The sequence below is a fragment of the Limanda limanda genome, chromosome 13, assembly GCF_963576545.1.
Source record: "Limanda limanda chromosome 13, fLimLim1.1, whole genome shotgun sequence".
Classification (NCBI taxonomy): Eukaryota; Metazoa; Chordata; class Actinopteri; order Pleuronectiformes; family Pleuronectidae; genus Limanda; species Limanda limanda.
The window spans coordinates 889,259-906,488 of record NC_083648.1 but is presented as its reverse complement, the minus strand read 5'-3'; the positions used below and the strand labels follow the sequence as shown (position 1 = coordinate 906,488).

General features: G+C 46.0%; 2 protein-coding genes across 8 annotated transcripts in view; one reads left to right on the top strand and one right to left on the bottom strand.

Annotated features, from left to right (window-relative positions):
* Nucleotides 1-17,230, top strand: part of dlg1b (discs large MAGUK scaffold protein 1b) — a 73,677-nt gene that overhangs the window by 15,166 nt on the left and 41,281 nt on the right. The gene's annotated exons all lie outside the window — the stretch shown is intronic.
* On the bottom strand, nt 1,624-4,313 carry LOC133017767 (protein mono-ADP-ribosyltransferase PARP11). The gene is made up of 7 exons (XM_061083948.1): nt 4,197-4,313; nt 3,306-3,426; nt 3,060-3,135; nt 2,628-2,700; nt 2,273-2,400; nt 1,990-2,141; nt 1,624-1,889 (listed from the first exon to the last, which is right to left on the bottom strand). Exons 1-7 carry the CDS (start codon nt 4,311-4,313, stop codon nt 1,624-1,626), a joined length of 933 nt encoding a protein of 310 aa, XP_060939931.1.

Genomic DNA, 17,230 nt, shown 5'->3' with positions numbered 1-17,230 from the left:
TCTAGTCTTACATGTCTAGTTTGGACTCGATTTTACAATATATGTCCGAGATACAGAACCACGTGTTTTGATGGCGTTTAATCAAACTTCGACGCCATGATCACACGGCCTTAAAACCATATGAATATCTTCAGGGGGGGGGCTGTTGATACACACATGTAGTTTGAGTGAGATAGAACCATGAACACTGAAGTAACAGCATTTCGTGTTTCACGGCGAGTTGATGAACTTTGATGCCACGCCATTAATACTGTGTTTGACGAAAAGTCACAGTAATCTTATATCTTCATTTTCAATGTCTTGAGACCCATTTGATAGAGTTTGACATGGTTGAGGTCAGTGGATGAGGAGAAATACATCCAAGTGTAAGACATGCAAAAAACAAGACATTTCCTGTTTCCACCAGGGGGCGCTGTGATTTAAAGTCATGATTTCTGTGTAGATGTCTTCAGGCCGGGACTCTTGTCTTATGTGTCTATTTTGGAATCGATTGGATCGTGTTTGTCCGAGATACAGAAGCTCGTGTTTTGATGGCGTTTTATCAAACTTTGATGCCACGCCACGGTCACACGGTGAGACGAAAAGTTGATTTTTTTTTAAGTCAGTTTTTTTCTCCATCTTGTTGTGATGACACTCATCTGAAGTTGATTTGATGAAAGCCCTGGGACAAGTACGTCAAAGCAAAAATCACCAAAATGGCCACTAAATCCAAAATGGCGGGCTTCCTGTTGCGTTTTTCATAATGCTCTTTGTGACTTTTTTTTCAATGATTAGTCACGATACACATCTGGCCCGATTTTGGTGAAGATCGGTGGAAACCTAGGGGCTGGTTCTAGGGGGCGCTGTTGAGCCATTTTGCCACGCCCATTTCAAATTACTCCAGAATACAAAAATATCCGCACATCTTGAATTTCCTGCAAAGTTTCATAACTTTCTGAGCATGTCTAGACTCTGAAAACCCCCCCCAAAGGGAAATAAAAATAATAATAATAATAATAATAATCCTTACAATTTCAATAGGGCCTCTCACCTGACACCTTTGATGTCAGTGCTCGGGCCCTAACTAGCGACACACAGATGTCGATGACACACAACGTGTTACATGAGTGAGCAGGAACGTGTTGTAGGTTAGGGTTTGGTCATTTGGAATCATGTCTACATGAATACGCTCATATGTGGCACTGTGGATGTAATGGAAGGGCTGTAGCCGGCGGCAGGACGTCACCTCTAAACCAACAGGCTGCCTCTCTTACTTTAAACAACAGATATTTGCACAAGCGGAGCACAGATTCTGCCTTTTAGTTAAAAAAACAAACAATCGCCATAAACACTGACCTTAACTTAGTATTTCATCCTTTTTTTATGTCACAGAAACATTCTATCCACTAGGTACTGTCGTATCTTAGACTGTACAGTATACAAACTGTACACAAAGTCTTTATTGTCTCTGCAGTTTCTCCCAAAGGCACTTTAATAGATGACTCATGCTCCAGTCAGGCACTGTCCTTTAAACTGCTTCTTTTTTCCCGTTTCATCTCGTCGTCTGACTCTGTCGTTAATATTCTGATGATTTGAGACCCAGCCTCTGTAAAATCAAATATACGTGGTTAGTGTTCGGTGTCACTAGAACTCAATCAGGTACTCCGGGTAAATCTGATTGCTGTCGAAAATGACACAAATCTTTGGGTTGTGTATGTCGTCCACGCAGCTGTCGAAAAAGTTGGAGAAGTTGGAGTCCTTGGAGGGCGGCCTGCAGTACCTGGCATGGCCGAGCGTGTACTCGCCGACGAGCACTCTGGCCAGGAAGATGGTCGAAGTGATGTTTTTGGGCGTCAGCGGGATTTGACAGTACTTACTGGATTGTTTGGCATTCCGTGCAAAATAGGTCCCTGGAGGAGAGACGAGTGAGGAAAATGTTAGATTCTGACACAAAAAAACAAACGTGTGTCAAATTATTTCATGATGCTACATCACGGCAGAGTCGTTTACCTTTCCCGTAGACGTCGCCGTTGCGTCCTGTCAGCCGCCAGTCAAAGTTGAACTTGCATATCGCTTTTACATTGCTGCATGGGGTGCCGTGAAACAACATTTGCTCCTCGATATCCAGCGTACGTTTGACCTTTCGCAACTGTGTTTTCTTCCTTCGGGGGGCAAATTATAGACAACAAAGGTTTATTGTCCCAAAGCAGATTGCTTGTACTCTTTAAGTCCATCAAAGCTCAACAGTCTGGACACTGTGCGGTACGCGCTCAACAACACAACCATTGTGTACCTGCAGAAGAACTCCCACAGGTCCAGGTTCTGAATCCTCTGGATGGATTTGATTGGAGAGTCCATTGTCCTAGCGTACAATTTGGCGACTTCTTGGAACTCATGCGTGTCTCTGCCGAGCTGGATGAGCTGTGGACACACAATCAATCGTGAGTGGAACAGTCAAAGCTTGGCTGGAAATATTAAATCAAAACCAGTAAACAACTAAAACAAATTGTATTGTTGTTGTAAATATCCATGTTGTTTTAGCTCCTGTCAGAACTTGCAGTGTTGTTAATTTGTTTTGTATGCTACTGTATATTCATGGCTACATGACAAATAGTGTACGTGACAGTAATGTGTGTTACTTCGCTCACCTGGTAGGGCTCATCTGTGTTTATTTTCTCCCAGTGACAGGGGACAGGCAAAGCAAGATTATCACAAATAAACCTGAGAGAATAAGTGACAGATTGTTAAAACAAAACAAAGGCTGTGTGTATTTGTGTTATGTCATTTAATCAGTGTCATTCAAGAAGAATCTATTCTAAGATGTGTGCTTTTGGTGGAGAAATCCATCTTTCCTTTTTAGAGACTTTAACTGAGGGTCAGCAGCAGGGAAGCTCAGCTGTGGAGCACTTGGCAATTTAGGGTCAAATTTTAATGTATTCTGAGGGCGAGCAGATGTTTGAACCCTGACCTTTCATGCCAAGCATCCCGACCTCATCCTGCTCCCTACAGACGTCTCTCTCTTTTATGGAGTATCAAGACAAAAAGTTTTCCGCACGTTCACTTTAACCACCACATCTTACCTGAAGCCAGTCACAGAGTGGAAAGACCGTTTGATTGGCCGCTGCTTCCCTGTCGTCACATTGATCTGTCGCATCACTGGTCGGGAATTTAATACGATTAGGGCAACTTCTTCAACAGGATGAACTCAAACACATGTAATCCTTTTATCTATCTTTATTTACCTACATTAAGCTGCATATTGTGCACCTGATTTACTTTTGACTGTGCAGTGTCAGGCAGAGAAGTTGGGTCTGTCATCGCCATACCTGCAAAGTTCAGTCTGTAGGTGTACTTGGCCGTGTAGAACTCCATCACGCCGCGTTGGTTCCTGCTGTAGCACTGCTCAATCTGAGCACTGGTCACAGAGCACTCCGCACTGGGGTCAACCTGACAGGAAGAGGGAGGACCAGCGGTAAAAGTTTATTTGGAGAAGTTATAGGATTATTTAATTAAGTACGTAGTGAACGGATAAAATAAATGAATACATAAGTGGCAACAATTTAGATTATTCATTATCCAACCAAAAAAGGTTAAACATTAGTTTGTCCGAGCTGCTTTTATTCATTTACCGTGATAATAAATTGCATTTCTTCCTATTTTGGTCTTCTTTCAAATACAATCCACAACATTAAGTGCAATTAATGTAAATTATTATTAGTTGCAGTCTTAGTCTAACATTTAGGGCAGGAACAAATAACTTTTACTGTCAATAAAATATTCGAAAAACTGGGGGAAAAAATCACGATATCCTGAAGCACATGGACACTTCATCTTTATCCTTAAAATTTAACAAAATATTAAACATAAATTTTCAAATGAACTGGAAGCCAATGAGGAGGAGCTACAATCAGAGTCACATGACGTGTTTCAGCAGATTGGATGAGGAGCCTGGCTGCTGCCTTTTGGACGAGCTGTGGTTTGTGCAGGCAGGAGAACAGAGAAGCAGATAATCACCTAATCCATCATAATCAATCTGCTGGTGTTCAGTGTGAAGCAGGAGGTGTTCTGAGTTTTCACAACAGTTATCCTTCTACAGTCACACACACGTGATCTGCTTTTGACTGTATGTGCCTTAATAAAGTTGTCTTGACAGAAAGTGAGCGCTGGTGCTGCCAGGTGCTGTGTCCCTCGTCCTGTCCCGTCCCTGTGAACCGTACCTCGAACATGTGCCACACACCACACTCCGCCAGGTAGAACCAGCACCAGTTGGGCTCCCAGGTGTCCATCTCCTCGATCTCCATAGGCTCCTCCTCTGAAGCACTGATGGCTAACATGGCTACAACTGAAACAACAGCAGAAGCAAACTCTTTAGACCGGGGACGTGCAGCTGGAGTTTAAGCAGGTGTCAGGACCGGGGACGAGGGGGGTATTAGACCGAAGTTATTGAATAATAGTCATGATAAATATTTCCAAAAATTGCGCTAAATCACTTTTCCCCAAACTTACTAGCATAGCAAGCAGGACTCCCTGGACCTGTGTCGTGATTTTGGTGAGAATATACAGTATTACAGTGAAGTTATTGAATAGTTTTCATTATAAATAATTCCCAAAATTATACAAAACCACATTTTCCTAAACTTAGTACTGTAGCATAGCCAACAGGAGACCCTGGATCTGTGACATGATTTTGGTGAGAATATACAGTGAGGTTATTGAATAATCTCCCTATTAACAAAAATTATGATACATTACATTTTTAAGCAGGCTGTACATAGACACCCATGTTATGTGTCCATCACGGAGGACGACTCATATTGATGAAAACTCGCCTGTAGCCCTTTGTCTATCTTACTACGGTGGGAATTATGCAACGTTTGTGCTTTAACAACGTTTCGCTTATGACTTATTGATCCGAGAAGTCCGAATCTGTGAATGTCTTGCCAACTTTACTGAACTTGGCCGTGAGGACATTTCACCATGTAAACAAAAGCAGGGAAGTGATCACATCCAGCTAGCTTATCATGAGCGGCCGCCGCAGCCAGACTGTCCCCGGCGCTACAGGTGTCCCACCGGCCTCCTGCTGGGTCCCTGTCCTTACCGGGGGACGGAGCCTTCAGGCATTTTCGAACAAAGCACCAGAGAAGCCACGGACTTGGGCCGAGGGAGGATGACTAACGCTGCCTGACATTTTCACTTCCCTATCCGTTGTTTACTTTTACTTCCTGCTTGGTCACGCGCCGTACGTCAATGCCTCACTGGGACGTACGGGCCGCGGTGGTGTGCTGCCCTCAGTTTGTTCTGTCAGGCACAGAGCGGGTCCACACATCAGTTTAGTACAACTAGCAAATACAAACCGCCAGCAAAACTACAAACACAAATAGTAGCAAACGCAAAGGCTAAAGATAAATCCGAGTGGCTTGTATGGCTGTCTCCTGTCTGCCATGTGGCCCAAAGTAGTCAGCCTAAATCCCTATGAGGATCACATCATCTATGGGTGAGGCGGTGGACTATGGGCAGAAAAGGTCTCTGGTTCGTCTCTGGTTCGACTCCACGGAGAAACAACAAAAAGACGAACCTGGATTGATCTGTCCAAAAATCCAAGAGGATTCTCCCTACCCTGTCTAGTGCCCCTGAGCAAGGCACCTTACTCCCCCAACATCTGCTCCCCGGGCGCCGTACATGGCTGCTCACTGCTCTGTGTGTCCTGCACCAGATGGGTTAAAAGCAGAGGTTACATTTCCCTCCTTGCATGAGTGTGCTTGTGCATGACTGTGCATGTGTTTGGGACAAATAAATGTATCTTAATCATAGGACTTATCCTGGTTTAACCTTTATATATACAGTCTATGCTCTATGGCTTTAACACAGTGGAAAAGAGAAAGTGAAACACTAGCCAAGCCCCTCAAACAACTTGCGATTGGTCAAAAACCATAAGTTCCACATGTTAAATAAATATATAGTGAGAATCCCAAGACTTTGCCAAATCCACATGTAGCGTGAGGGAAAGCAGGGATATTGATAAAGTTGCCACAACGCCACCTGGGGAGTTTCACCTCCAGGAAATATTAATATATGCTAAGTGCGACAGCACAGGTTCCTTACATCACAGGGGCAAGAGACGTGTTTAAACGAATAGAAAATTACTTAGATATAATCAAATACATATGTAGTGATTAAAATGGTTAACAGGTGACCGTTAAATGTCAATTTGGTTCACCACATCTATCCAGAATGACCAGGACGGGAGGCTGAGATTTCCGAAATATACAATTTCTTCCAACAGCTGCAAATTATTTAAAAGACAGTGACATGTGCAAAAGTTGAAGGACTGGCTTGGACTAGATATAAATAACAGATTAAAAGGAGAGAAATTAAAAGCTCCAGACCAATTATAAAACGCTAAAACATCATGCATTAAAACACACACAGCAAACTTTAAAACACACTGCAAGCGATATAATCAAACAAAAAGACAAAAGAGGGTCTCTAATGGATGGAACCAATTACTCGCTGTTATTATAGTCCTTACACCTGGCGTGCACAGTCCCAATCTACCATAAATATTGCACATTGCCATAAAACAAAATAAAATTAAACAAAGAACCCAATAATCAAACCAAATAACCAGAAAAAAACTAAAATTAAACAAGGCCAAATAATCTAAATTAAATATAAAGTTTGGAAAAAACAGTGACCATAACTATCCTGCCGAAGCAGCCCTATAAAACAAACATGAAGTTAGGTCACACAATTTAAACAAGTTGATCAAAGTGTTTAAAAACAGTTACAAACATAAAACACATCATTATATCGTACCTGTAATTCATTAAAATAAAGCAGGGACCGCGTGTATCCACGTCGTCGCCGACACCGTCACACAGACCCGCACCTGCTGAGCTCACGCTGCAGTTACTCACACACCCACACTCATGACCGGCAGTGGGGAGAGAGAGAGAGAGAGACAGCGCTACGGCGTCCCTAAATAGACTCCGCCTTCTCGTCAGGTAAATTGACACGTCACCAAGAATTAACCCCGTTACACATATAACCACAATAAACACACAAAACACACAAAACACTTGAATTAAAATAGCTGACAACTGTACAGGACTGGGACTCAACTGCTGTTGAATAACTCGTCGTGTAGAGATCATTTAAAAATGGTAAGACATTAAAACACAGGCACGCACACCTCTCAGAATAAAGATTATCATAACCAGGATACAATATCCAAATTAGCAATAATACAAATAAACTCAAATTTCTAGGGCTTCAAAGCAGCACTGGGCGGGCCGAGCACATGCATTTTGAAGCGTTGCATGCGTTTTGCCTGAAAAAAATAAATAATGAATCCTTACAATTTCAATAGGGCCTCACCTGACCTTTGATGTCAGTGCTCTGGCCCTAATAAAGTCAATGTGAACACGTTCTAGGGGTCTCGGGGGGCACCGTTGAGCCATTTTGCGACGCCCATTGAAAATTCCTTCAGAATATGTACATTTTCACCACTTTCTAACTTTCTGCAAATTTCGGTAAGAATTTGAGCATGTTAAAGCCCTCAAAAAGCCAATTAATTTGCCTGAATAATAATAATAATAATTAAAATTCATACCTGCTCCTTCACCCTGACGACACGCTGCACCTTGCAACCCACAGAAATGCACTTGAAGGGTACGAAAAACCCGACGGAGAACTGAACGACTCGGTCAACAACCTTCACAACCTCGTCCACTCCATGCTCAATGGAACCAGCTCTTTGTCCCACTCCGCAGCCAACGACCCCATCTTTCTGGTCAGAATTTGCCATAAAGGTTCCGTGTGTAGAATTTAGTCACATCTAGTGGTGAAACATGTTGCAGCTGAATAATACAAATATCAAGTATTTAATGAAGTTAAGTGGGCACTTAGATCAGAGGGGCTTGGTTAGAATGGACAGTATGTGTGCGTGTTTTGGGGTGGGGCTTTGTTTTGGGAAAGAATGATTTCCGGGCTTTGTGGTCAAAGATCCTTTGCATTGATGTCATGTCTCCACGTCAGCTGGAGCAGTCAGCACATGCACAGAGCCTCTTAATTTCCATGGATATTTGTATAATCAAATTGAGTGCTCTGCTCCAGGCGGTAAGGCAGTAGATGCCTGTCGCATGTAGCCAGTCCTGTTCAGTGCTGACCCCACAGGATGAAGAACCTTCACCATCACGATGAACTCACTAAAGATTTTCTGATTTGCAGCCATTACAGGATCACTTGAAAATGTCAAAATATAATGACAGACCTGCTTCTGCAAAGTTTTTCCTTTCGATACATTTTGATAATACTTGGTTATAATCTCGTCATTATGACTTTTAATAGTTTAAGCATAATGTTGAAACATACAACCCCAAATCAGAAAAAGTTGGGACGGTATGTTACACTTAAAATTAAAAGCACATTATTTGATGTTTGACCTCAAATGTTATTGTTTAATTGCTTTTTTCAAAATAAACACTAACATATTTCTAAAAAATTGGGACGGTAAAGCATTTACCACTTTGTAACGTTGCCATTCCTTTTCACAACACTTTAAAGCGATTAGGGACCGTAGAGGAGGACATATCCAAATCCCCCTGTTCCTTTGAGGAACACCGTTTTTAAAAATTCAGTTCAATTCAAATTCAAAGATCTTTATTGTCATTATACTCAGGTAAAATAAAATTGTATAAGGCTTCTCTCATAAATCTATAGTGTACAAATATAGATCAGAACTTTTCTTTACTGACACACATCATTTATTTAAGTTACACATAAGCTCTATTACAAAAACAATTTTAACAAGAGAAGATACTGGAGATGTTCAGGTAACCACTCATCTCTAGCTTGTGTTCACTCAATTTGGCTTTTTATCAAAATAAAAAAATAACATTTTGTTTCACGGCACGTTTCTATATAAGGACACTTTAAAATATATGATAAAAAATAACCATAGCTGAAATTTCTAGGGCTGCAAAGGAGCACTGGGCGGGCCCGAGCACATGCATTTTGAAGCGTTGCATGCGTTTTGCCTGAAAAAAATAAATAGTGAAAAATATTGACAAATAGAGCTGTTCAGGCTTGGACTCTGATCATGAGACCGAAGTTTGGTGGTGATAGGACAATGCACGGTGGAGTTATGACAACATCGTCTCCTTTGGTGAAGGATGAACCTTCGCCGTTGACACGGTTTGAGGAAATGTCCCAGTTCTGAGAGAGAAAGAGACGTGACCCTTGCAAGACATAAAGTTTCCTTTGATCTAGGAAGACTGACACTGCAGGAGTGGAGTTGTTTGTTTACGGCTCAGCATCAAAGGATTCATGGTCCATATATGTCCGCGTTACAGAACATTGTGTTTTATTGGCGTGTAATCAAACTTTGACGCCACGGTCACACCGTGTGACGAAAAATTAATCCCTCAGTCAGTTTGTATCTCCATCTTGTTGTGATGACACTCATCTCAATTTGAAGTTGATCCGATGAAAGCCCTGGTAAGAGTACATCAAAGTAAAAATGTGGAATATGGCCAAAATGGCCACTAAATGCAAAATATCAGGCTTCCTGTTGTGTTTTTCCAATTGCAGCTAAATACTTTTTTGTTTGTCTGGTCATGATACACCTGTGTATTGATTTTTGTGAAGACCGGTCAATGTGAACACGTTCTAGGGGTCTCGGGGGGCACCGTTGAGCCATTTTGCGACGCCCATTGAAAATTCCTTCAGAATACGTACATTTTCACCACTTTCTAACTTTCTGCAAATTTCGGTAAGAATTTGAGCATGGTAAAGCCCTCAAAAAGCCAATTCATTTGCCTAAATAATAATAATAATCCTTACAATTTCAATAGGGCCTCACCTGACCTTTGATCAGTGCTCGGGCCCTAAAACTAGAGCTACGTTGTAGCACTTGTGGGCCCGAGCACCTGCACGTTGAAGCCTGTTGCGGTCGGTGGAGAGAGCGATCGATGACCAAGCGCACGTCTCTGCGTTGGATGCATTTTGCGCACTGAGGCAAGGAAAAAAGCTTCACTTCCTGTGTCCGTCACGCAACGTTGATCCTTGCCTGCTAATTGCTCATTACGGTCCACGCTATCAACGTGAACATTTTATGTAAATCGAATGATAGTTGTAAAACAAAGCTTACTTACTGTTGCCAGTAGGTGGCGCCATCACTATTGTTATGCACAGACATTTAGATCTGTTCAAGTAGGCGCTCTGATGAAGCGTGAGCAATTTTGACTCAATTGGACAACAACTTAATTTTCACACTGACCAGTAGGTGGCGCTATGACCCTGAAACTAATATTTATATATGGAGCTGTTCAGATCAGGATTGTGATCACAGGTCAGTAGTTCGGAGCCGGTTGGATAATGCAGAGTGGATTAACAAAGTACTTCCTGTTTCATGGTGAATCAGTAGTTGGCGCTATGACACTCAGGAAATATTGACACAGAGCTGTTCAGGCTTGGACTCTGATCAGGTCACAGAAGTTTGGTAGTGATAGGACAATGCACAGTGGAGTTATGACAACATCGTGTCCTTTGGCGAAGGATGATCCTTCGCCGCACATCAATGTTTACACGGTTTGAGGAAATGTCACAATTCTGACCATGATCCAATGACTTGACTGAGCTCATTTGAGCTGTATATTGTAAAGCAGCCAGGAGTGGTTCATAAAAGTATAAAACATGTCACTTCCTATAGCCACCAGGGGGCGCTGTGATTTCAAGTCATAATTTCTGTGTAGATGTCATCAGGCCGGGACTTTAGTGTTACATGTCTAGTTTGGACTCGATTGGACAATATATGTCCGAGATACAGAACAACGTGTTTTGATGGCGTTTAATCAAACTTCGACGCCACGGTCACACGGCCTTAAAACCATATGAATATCTTCAGGGGGGGGAGGCTGGTGATACACACATGTAGTTTGAGTGAGATAGAACCATGAACACTGAAGTAACAGCATTTCGTGTTTCACGGCGAGTTGATGAACTTTGATGCCACGCCACGGTCACACGGTGGGACGAAAAGTTGATTTTTTAAGTCAGTTTTTTTTTCTCCATCTTGTTCTGATGACACTCATCTAACTTTTATGTTGATTTGATGAAAGCCCTGGGACAAGTACGACAAAGCAAAAATGGCCACTAAATCCAAAATGGCGGGCTTCCTGTTGCGTTTTTCACAATGCTCTTTGTGACTTTTTTTCTATGATTAGTCACGATACACCTCTGGCCCGATTTTGGTGAAAATCGGTTATCTGGAAACCTAGGGGCTGGTTCCAGGGGGCGCTGTTGAGCCATTTTGCCACGCCCATTTCAAATTACTCCAGAATACATAAATAACCGCACATCTTGAATTTCCTGCAAAGTTTCATAACTTTCTGAGCATGTCTAGACTCTGAAAACCCCCCCAAAGGGAAATAAAAATAATAATAATAATAATAATAAGAATCCTTACAGATTCAATAGGGCCTCTCACCATTCGGTGCTCGGGCCCTAATTATGTAAAAAAGAGAGATTTCAACAGGATCATCTATTCAATCTATAATTATCTATATTTCTCAAATGACAATCCAATTGTTCCCATGCTCCGTACCAATGAAATGACTTCATGATTAGAGGCCTCAGCTTTTTGGTACAATGTCTGAATGAAGCCTTAGTGGTGACTGAACTAGACCGAAGAAGATGATGTGATATCATTTGTTGACGTTCTTCATCATGTGTATCATTTCTTCATTTTTAAATAAACTCCTCACTTACAAAATAACAAAAACATCAAGATGTTGAAGGTAAACAGAAAAGATGTGATGAACGGCTGTTGTGTAGGGAAGAGTCCAGCAGGGGGTGCCACCTCCACACACTGTCCACTAAGTCCCTTTCATTCGTGCACTATATGGACAAAAGTATTGGGACGCACCCCCACAGACTCGGGTGTTTGCATCTGACCTCACAAACATCTCCTGGATGAAGAAGGTCCCCACAGAGACGATCCAGAGTGTTGTAGATGCAAAGAGGGGACCTGCACACAAACACACACACACACACACACACAAACAAACAAACAAACAAACAAACAAACAAACAAACAAACAAACAGCTCCACTTTAATGCCCAATTTAGGAAAAGTCAGAAAAGCTCCTGGAGGTGTAACGTGTAGGTGTCCCAATACACACACAAACCAGGGAGACACACACAGGATTTTGGAGTGTGGTAGTAAGCGATGTGTAAATTTAGAATCGATTGTTAGTCGATACATTTTTTGATTAATTGATCACTAAATGGATAAAAAGAGAAAAGCTAAATTTGTCTGTTTCCAGTTGTTAATTTTACATGTGAATCTTTGTGCTTTATTGTTAAGTTAATTAAGTGTGAGAACAGTTTCCACTATAACCTCAAAGGAACCTGTGTTTAGCTGAGGTCACGTGACTCAGCAGCACAGCACTGAAGCTGTTGAGGATCCTGTAGTAAACACAGAGAAGAAGAAGATGTTTCCTTCAGGTGAAGTTGAGCTGCTGGTGGACGTGAAGGCTTTAATGTGAAGTGGTTCCAAACCTGGTCTGAGGACCGGTTCTCACCTGGGTCAGCTCTCAGGTCTTCACTGCTGCAGATATTATCTTTCAACGAATATTTGTCCAAAACGACTGAAATGATTTCCATGAGTTCCTGTGGAGAAGTGGGCGTGACCCATAAAGCACTCAATACAGTTTGGAGCAGATCCAGGATTCTTCTGTCAATTTCTTACACATGGCGAGTGAGGTTGTTAGCGTCTCAGATTCTGATAATAATACAAATGATAATGTTATAACGATGATGGTCGAGAACGGAGGGAAACCTTGTCCTCTATCGTTTTGCTCCTCCTCTTCCTCTGTCTCCGGGTGCTCCACACCTCCTCTTCATCCTCCTCTTCTTCCTCTATTCACATCACTGACTCTGCCCTACATCTCTCTACCTTCCCTGAGGACTGTCTCTCTCTCTCTCTCTCTCTCTCTCTCTCTCTCTCTCTCTCTCTCTCTCTCTCTCTCTCTCTCTCTCTCTCTCAACCCTCCTACATTCTGATGAGTCATGTGACACCCCCCACCCCCACCTCTCCCTGGTGACCAATCACACCCCCAAAGGAAAGCTTAACACACACACAGAGACACACACTAAACACACAACATTGCTCGCTCGCCCCGGCTCTCATCATCATCACTACTGTCAGCAGAGAGAGAGAGGGCGAGCGAGCGAGAGGGAGGCAACATAACAGGGAGAGAGGAGGACAACAAGCCGGAGAGGAAGGGAAAGAGGAGTCAAGGCGAGCGCCTGAGAGGAGGTCAAGGGGGAGAGGAATATATTCTACCAGAAGAAGAAGAAGAGGGAGGAAGAGGAGGAGGGGTCAGCGGCGAGGAGGAGGGGGGAGGTTCTCCCTGGATGAAGGAAGAGCTCTGGGAGTCGTTTCCTCCCGGCCGCGATGGAGCGAAGCGAGGAATGAGGGCGGATGGTGAGAGCAGGGAGCAGCAGCAGCAGTGGAGGAGGAGGTGGAGAGGCTGGAGGCGGAGGAGGAGGTGGTGCAGGAGGTGCCACCGCCGGAGCTGGGCGGCGCGGGAGGAGGCGGCACCGCTCCCGGAGGAGGCGGCTCTCGGCCAACTGCCTCGGCGCCGAGAAGATGTCCCCCGGGTCGAAGAAGGTGGAGTGTTTCTCCCCCATGCTGTGCCACTGCAAGGTGGCCTGCACCAACAGCACCATCTCCCTCATGTTCGGCTGCAAGGTGGGTGGACACTTCCAGAGCTCCACCCACAGGAGCGGAGGAGAGAGAGTGGGGCAGGTCACGTGGGGGGGGCGTGTGTGAGGTCACAGCAACGGGTTGAAAAAGTGGATGAAACCAAACATCCTCAGAAGATTGTTTTAGTCGCTTTGTTTCTCTAAACCCTGAAAGTAGAAATCTGAAGATTCGGAGCATCAGAAACATCAGTGATGCAGAGCAGGAGTCATACCTCCGGGGCGCGAGTAGAGACGACCTCCGGGGCGTGAGTAGAGACGACCTCCGGGGCGTGAGTAGAGACGACCTCCGGGGCGCGAGTAGAGACGACCTCCGGGGCGCGAGTAGAGACGACCTCCGGGGCGTGAGTAGAGACGACCTCCGGGGCGTGAGTAGAGACGACCTCCGGGGCGTGAGTAGAGGCGACCTCCGGGGCGTGAGTAGAGACGACCTCCGGGGGGCGAGTAGAGACCACCTCCGGGGCGCGAGTAGAGACGACCTCCGGGGCGTGAGTAGAGACGACCTCCGGGGCGTGAGTAGAGACCACCTCCGGGGCGCGAGTAGAGACCACCTCCGGGGCGCGAGTAGAGACGACCTCCGGGGCGTGAGTAGAGACCACCTCCGGGGCGCGAGTAGAGACCACCTCCGGGGCGCGAGTAGAGACGACCTCCGGGGCGTGAGTAGAGGCGACCTCCGGGGCGTGAGTAGAGACGACCTCCGGGGCGTGAGTAGAGACCACCTCCGGGGCGTGAGTAGAGACGACCTCCGGGGCGCGAGTAGAGACGACCTCCGGGGCGTGAGTAGAGACGACCTCCGGGGCGTGAGTAGAGACGACCTCCGGGGCGTGAGTAGAGACGACCTCCGGGGCGTGAGTAGAGACGACCTCCGGGGCGTGAGTAGAGACGACCTCCGGGGCGTGAGTAGAGACCACCTCCGGGGCGTGAGTAGAGACGACCTCCGGGGCGCGAGTAGAGACCACCTCCGGGGCGCGAGTAGAGACGACCTCCGGGGCGCGAGTAGAGACGACCTCCGGGGCGCGAGTAGAGACGACCTCCGGGGCGCGAGTAGAGACGACCTCCGGGGCGCGAGTAGAGGCGACCTCCGGGGGGCGAGTAGAGACCACCTCCGGGGCGTGAGTAGAGACCACCTCCGGGGGGCGAGTAGAGACGACCTCCGGGGCGCGAGTAGAGACCACCTCCGGGGCGCGAGTAGAGACCACCTCCGGGGCGCGAGTAGAGACGACCTCCGGGGCGCGAGTAGAGACCACCTCCGGGCCGCGAGTAGAGACCACCTCCGGGGCGCGAGTAGAGACGACCTCCGGGGCGCGAGTAGAGACCACCTCCGGGGCGTGAGTAGAGACCACCTCCGGGGCGTGAGTAGAGACCACCTCCGGGGCGCGAGTAGAGACGACCTCCGGGGCGTGAGTAGAGACGACCTCCGGGGCGCGAGTAGAGGCGACCTCCGGGGGGCGAGTAGAGACGACCTCCGGGGCGCGAGTAGAGACGTCACACGATAGGCTGTCCGGGTGCCTGTCCCTTCATGCTTCACTGAACCGACCAATCGGAGGCTCGTTTGCTCCAGTGCTGAGGCGTGATTGGCTGTCGGGGGTGCGTCAGTGGCAGGCACGTGCATGTGTGGTCGTCATGTGCTCTGCAGGGGAACGCCACCGGGCCCGAGAGCAGTCACACACACGATGGAGCTGTCGGCTCGTCTGTAGAACCCAGCGACACTCACACGTTCCAACACTGAGACGTTTTAAATCATATCACTGATGGTTGATTGAACTGTTCATATCAGATTCATAATGTTTTCACATCTGAACCCACTGAGGTGATTATTCTTTCCTTTGCTCATCATGGAAGTGACGGACACATCAGACCTGCCTCCTTCTGTCAAGTCCTGGTGAGAGGAAGTGGAGGAAGTAGAGGAAGTAGAGGAAGTAGAGGAAACAGAGGAAACGGAGGAAGTGGAGGAAACAGAGGAAGTGGAGGAAGTAGAGGAAACGGAGGAAGTAGAGGAAGTGGAGGAAACAGAGGAAGTAGAGGAAACAGAGGAAGTACAGGAAGTGGAGGAAACAGAGGAAGTGGAGGAAGTAGAGGAAGAAGAGGAAGTGGAGGAGGTAGAAGAAGTGGGGGAAACAGAGGAAGTGGAGGAAGTAGAGGAAATAGAGGAAGTGGAGGAAGTAGAGGAAGTGGAGGAAACGGAGGAAGTAGAGGAAGTGGAGGAAACAGAGGAAGTAGAGGAAGTAGAGGAAGAAGAGGAAGTGGAGGAGGTAGAAGAAGTGGGGGAAACAGAGGAAGTGGAGGAAGTAGAGGAAATAGAGGAAGTGGAGGAAGTAGAGGAAGTGGAGGAAACGGAGGAAGTAGAGGAAGTGGAGGAAACAGAGGAAGTAGAGGAAACAGAGGAAGTACAGGAAGTGGAGGAAACAGAGGAAGTAGAGGAAGAAGAGGAAGTGGAGGAGGTAGAAGAAGTGGGGGAAACAGAGGAAGTGGAGGAAGTAGAGGAAGTGGAGGAAACAGGAAGTGGAGGAAGTGGAGGAAACGGAGGAAGTGGAGGAAACAGAGGAAACAGAGGAAGTGGAGGAAGTAGAGGAAGTGGAGGAAACAGAGGAAGTAGAGGAAGTGGAGGAAACAGGAAACAGAGGAAGTAGAGGAAGTGGAGGAAACAGAGGAAGTAGAGGAAACGGAGGAAGTGGAGGAAGTAGAGGAAACGGAGGAAGTAGAGGAAGTGGAGGAAGTGGAGGAAACGGAGGAAGTGGAGGAAGTAGAGGAAACAGAGGAAGTGGAGGAAGTAGAGGAAACGGAGGAAGTGGAGGAAGTACAGGAAACAGAGGAAATGGAGGAAGTGGAGGAAACGGAGGAAGTGGAGGAAGTAGAGCAAACGGAGGAAGTAGAGGAAGTGGAGGAGGAAGTGGAGGAGGAGGACGCCTCCCACTTCCACATCTACATCTGTGGCGCTCTCATCCAGAGCGAGTGGGCGCAGAGTCTCACTGAAGGACACATTGACATGTAGCTGCAGCAGGAACATCTCGTCCCTTTTCTGCTCAGAGGTCATCAGGATGTGACCTCTTCACCTGCAGCAGCAGGGCGGACATGTTGGTTCTGTGAGGACTCAGCAAACCGTCTGTTCCCTTCTCTCCCTTCTCTCCACTCGGTCGTCATGAGAATCTTTGTGTCTGTTGCTCGAGTGACGTGACGCCTCAGCTCGCCTGCAGCCTCCTGACACTCCTCCGTCTGTGGTCATGTAGAAGCTGTGGTACAGTAGATGTTAGTGTCTCTCTCTGCTAGAGGTGAGAACAACAGTTGGCAGAAGATGTGAGGAAGTGAAATGAGCAGCAGCTGCTTGGACGCGTGTTTGGCAGGCGACCAATCAGAAGTGTTCGTTCACAAGGAATCAGGGAAGAAACATGTTTTTTCATGTTGAGAATTCTCACCTGGGATCTTCATTTAATTTATTTAACACATCTTTTAGCTACAACCTTTGGAAGATGTTCCACAGTTGAAA